Genomic DNA, 5186 nt, shown 5'->3' on the forward strand with positions numbered 1-5186 from the left:
AGAGGCGAAAGCGGCGGCGCCGGCCGAGGAGCTGCAAGAACAAAGAAGAAGCCGAGACGCAGCGCATGACCCACATTGCCGTGGAGCGCAATCGCCGGCGACAGATGAACGAGCACCTCGCCATGCTCCGCTCCCTAATGCCGGAATCCTACATCCAAAGGGTTTGTTTGCTCTCTACTCCAAAGCTCCCTCTTTTATGAAAAATCCAACGGAAAGACCCCATCTTTCTTTAATTTCTTTATGTGTACTATATATGTCTCCTCTTCTCATTGGTGTCGAGTTGCTTTCCTCTACAGTCACTTATGTTCATCAACTCCATTATCTGATACAGTTTCATAAATGAGGTGAATTTAAAACAGGGCTCCTCTCATTCGCAATTAATGCGTTGCAGGGAGACCAGGCCTCAATTGTGGGAGGGGCCATTGACTTTGTCAAGGAATTGGAGCATCTCCTCCAATCCCTAGAGGCCCAAAAGAGGGCAATTGAGCAAACTCAGAAGGCCAATGTGTGCATTAATGATTCTGGAAATGGGTTAAAGAAGAGCAACGAAGAGACAGAGCAACCTCCGTTTGCTCAGTTCTTCTCCTATCCACAGTATAACTGGTGCCATCCTCGCCATGAGTACCCATCGCCGGCGCCGGAGATCCGGTCGCCGGCGGGGGGCGCCACCGCGGTGGCTCCCAGCACGCGAGCCTTCGAATCCTGTCGCCCAAAAGACCGCGGCAACTGATACAATTGGTGGCAGGCCTCCATGCGGTCAGGCTTTCCATTCTTCATCTCAATGTCACTACATTGGACTCCATTGTTCTTTACTCCCTCAGTGTCAAGGTACGCTTGCAATAGCTCAATAATCATTGCCTGAACAAGTAAATAATCAAAGAATTATTATATAAATAAAATGACTATCTTTCCTTAGGTTATTTTTTGAAGTAATGAATAGGTAGATCTGTAAAAATAAAATATGTGAATTTCGAAATAGGTAGAAGTTGTTGAAGTGACTTTCACTATACAAAAGTTCTGATTTTGCGATTTTTATTATTGATGGGAAATTGAAAGGAGCCTTACTGAGTGAATATTAAATAAAGCTAAGATATTTAGCATATTTTCTCTTTTTTTAAACAGAACAAAATGCCTTAAGTTATACTGTATTATATATATAACATATTATATGTAAGAAGAATATTATACGCTCAGGCCACAATTATTGGTTAGAAGGAATAGCAGGCTCGCAGGCACATGGCAAAGTGATAATTTAATAAAAATGTGAAATCATAAGTTTGGAGTCTGGACCTCACATCTAATCAGGAGTAGAGCGGCACATATTGATGTAATTTTAACAATACAAGCCTCTTTCATTAGCACATTAATAATTACTCGATGGTCCCCACACATTTACAAACTACATTGCTGTAGATTCTTAAGCCTTAATCCTAAGTTAATAAATTAGGCATCGATTAGCAGAACTGAATCAATGTTTTTATTGAAGTTTGAGAAGTGTCGGATATTTCTTGGAGCTTCTGTCACATCAATTAGTAGTTTTCAAGGAAATAAAACAATAATTTAAACTATAAGCTTCTTATGGTGTTATAATCTAAATTAGGAAGCGTAAAAGAAGTATGAAGTGAGGAACCTTTCTTAGGGCTGCGAATCATGGGAGGGCCAAAGGGCATGGCCTTAACTTTATTAAGAAACTTTTAAAATAATCAAGTCTCTATTTTAAGACTTGTAAGGTTTGTGGAGCTTTCTTCAGATTTGGACTCTTTTCTCATCATTCACTTGCCAGCCTATTTGTCTTTGTTATGAGAAAATATTGCACGGGGTAGGTAGCTAAGGTCGAGTTATCTACCCCGGGCCAAATTTACTCTCAGAAAGATATTTGAGCTAATTTAATCTCAAATACACACAAGACATCTATGCAAAACCTTAATTCCAATAGCTCTTGGTTGAATGATTAAACTCTCAACTAATAGATTAAAATAGTTTCCTTACGTACCACATAATTTATATGTATTTATATATCTAACAATTAAGTTTTAATATTTAGTTATATATCACTTTAATAGAGTAATTATATTTCAAAAAATATTTTGCCTTTACAAAATTAAATTTATTGATATTTTTACATGATACTAAAAATTTTATGTTATATAAATAAATATTAAAACTTAAAGCTTACATATATAAATACATTAAAAATTTATGTTATACATGTAAGTTAAAAAAAAAAAAAAAAGAGAAAAGCATTGTTTCAATTTTTTTATAAAACTTTGTGCACTCATAAGCAATTAATATTTAACAATAAATTATAAATACATATATCAAAATTTTTAATTTTGAAAATACATAAAAATCATATTTTTATGTATCTAACATTTTAAGTTTTTATATTTACGTCCATTTTACTCTAACTTCAATTTTGATTTTAGCGGGGTAATTTGGGTGTGAAATATAGGCCGTAGATTCTTACTTTTTTACGGGAAGCCAAATTTGGGGCCCATTTGAGATGTGACATTTCCCAAGAGGAATCCACTAATACGACGAAGACTATTGCCCTCCATGAAAAAGTGTGCAAATTACTGAGTGAAGGTGATTTATCTATTTATTTATATTTTTGCCCAGACAGCTCCAGCATTTGGCTGTTTTTAGCCTACTGTCAATTTCGAAATTGCAATCAACTTGAAGAGCAATTTGAAAATTGAAGATAAGCTCCTCTCTTAGCCGCTGAAGTACTTTTTCCCCAATTTAATAATGTGATTAACGAGCGCTTAAGTTTTATTTTATGCATGATTTTGTAAGAAGATATATAATTAATGATTAATTATGCTATCGAAGGTTGATGAAGGATGCAGCCTAACCACGGTAGATGAAATTGCGGCCGCGGTGCACCACATGCTATCCCTTATTGAAGCTGACAAAGTCTCAGCCATCCACCAAGTACTACAGGACGAGCTGGCAAGCAGTCCAGGACCGCCCCTCTCTTTCTAATAATCTACGAAAATGCCACTTGTCATGTCTGTACCCTTCTGCTCAAGCTCAAGTTATAATGGGGCCATGTGTAATATATTCTCTCTCTCTCTCTCTCTCTCTCTCATTTCTTAATCTATGTACGCAAATTTGCTTGAGTAGTGTTCCTTCGCCTAATTGGGACCAAATAAATATTTATCCCTGATAAATTTTGGCAATTTGTTGGGTAAAAATGTAAAATGTTTTTGCATGAGAAATCTTCACCAGAGTAAATAAAAAAATGAATGAAAAAGTTTCCTATGTTTTTTTCTTAAAAGGGGCATGCTTGTCCAAATTTATTTTGAACTTGACACAAATACTTTGCATGTGCTAAGTTAGTGTTGTCATTTTCTACTGTAGTCCGTAATTTTTAGCGTTTATTATGTCCGAGATTCATTGCATGGAGATAATTTTATCACGCGACAACATGGGAGTCAAACCATGCTATTAAGGAACATATCAATTCACATCAAATAGCAATTATGTTACCTAGAGTAAATTAGGAAATAATTGTATTTGTATCGTAAACATTATTTTACTACGAATTCTTTTAAGAAAATAGGGAAAAATGAAAATTATAGATGTCTTTTCCCAATTTGTTTGAGTCAAGAAAAAAATTAGGGGATGTTTGGTTTATTGAAATGGCTATTTACTTTGCCGGAAAAAAACAAAAAAAATTATATAAAAATTGAAATGAAGTATACTTAGATTAGTTTGATGGTGTTTGACTCACTGTAAAATAAATATGAGTTAAAAAAAAAAAATGAAATCAAGATAAAACATGGTCGGTGGTGATGGTGATTGACGATGATGTCTAGCATGCACCCTGTTGTAGAGGCAATCGTGGCAGGTGGCGGCTACGGCTGGCAACAAGTGTTGGGGGTTGGGCTATAGTCCATAGCGATTGGTGTATTTATAAATCACCCAAATTTAATGAAACACAAACAATAAAATTTTTTTTTTTTCATGGACAATTCCATTCTTAATTTTAATGACATTTGACAAAAAAATAAAAAAAAAACATTTTTGAGTATCAAATAATAATTTCAAATTAAACAAAAAATTAAGATTTCTTCTCTTCTCCTTAACCAAAGAAGTTGGTGAAAATCAATTTTAATAACTTTTCATAATTATTTTTTAATTTCCTCCCACCTACTTCAAGCCAAACAAAGCCTAAGCGTTCCGATTGAAAAGAAAAGTTAACAAATATAAATAGAAAAAGTTGTGGCACTAAAATGGATTATATTCTTTGGAAAGATCGAGTCGGATAAGAACAAGTAAAGTATTTAGAGAATCTCATCTCTTCTATGGGATAAGTAAATCTACACCATTTATTATATAGGGTGAGAACCTTGAATCGTTCCATCAATTCAAAGACAAAGATAAGGTTAGTTCCCACGTCTCTCATCCCATATGTTTTTTTTTTTTTTTTTTTTTTTTTTTTATTTTTATTTTCCAAACTAGATTAATTCATTTGATTAATGGGAAATTTACATAGACGCCACACAATACTTATATATTTACATATCTAACACCTATTTTTAATATTTATATAATTTATAATACTTTGGTGTTACAAATGGGTGTATTTCACAAGTAATAAGTTGGCGTGTTTGATATAGGACAAAGCTAGTAAGAATTAATTAGTACATAAGCTATAATTAATTAGAACATAAGCCGTAGAAGCTAATATAAGATAATAAGTAAGGCACGTTTAAAGCCCCCCTCAAATTAAGAATCCATAGGTTATTCATTTTGATTCTTAATTTGTCCCTGTGGTTGCGAAATTGGAAGGATGGAGGATTTTAGCAAGTATAGCAGCCACTTGATTTTGTGTTGCAATATGTTGAGCACTTACTGTCCTATTGGAAATGTGATCTCAAATAAAATGAAAGTCGATTTCGATATGTTTATTCTTTGCATGAAAGATAGTGTTATTTTGACCCCCAATTAATGAACTAAGGTAAAAAAACACTTTTGTAATGTGGTACCGCTCACCTATCACATCTCACATGCCGCTCACCTACCGCTCACCTAGCTCCCACCTACCACTCTCTTGTCTGCTTCTATAAATAGAGAGGGTGTGAGGCTTAAGAGAGCAAAGGAAGAGATCTTAAGCTACCACAAAGGAGGAGAGAATAGCTAGAGAGATAGAGAGGAGGAGAGCATCTTGAGGCCTTGTA

General features: G+C 34.6%; 1 protein-coding gene across 1 annotated transcript in view; it reads left to right on the forward strand.

Moving 5' to 3' along the window:
* Positions 1-3245, forward strand: part of LOC110019032 (transcription factor bHLH96-like) — a 4057-nt gene extending 812 nt beyond the window's left edge. The window contains 4 exon segments of the mRNA XM_020716554.1: positions 5-161; positions 392-677; positions 680-828; positions 2833-3245. Of these exon segments, the coding sequence (XP_020572213.1) occupies positions 5-161; positions 392-677; positions 680-828; positions 2833-2985 (745 nt within the window). The 3' untranslated portion in view covers positions 2986-3245.
* Positions 3246-5186: the final 1941 nt, after the last annotated feature.

Source organism: Phalaenopsis equestris, unplaced genomic scaffold, assembly GCF_001263595.1.
Source record: "Phalaenopsis equestris unplaced genomic scaffold, ASM126359v1 Scaffold000038, whole genome shotgun sequence".
Lineage (NCBI taxonomy): Eukaryota > Viridiplantae > Streptophyta > Magnoliopsida > Asparagales > Orchidaceae > Phalaenopsis > Phalaenopsis equestris.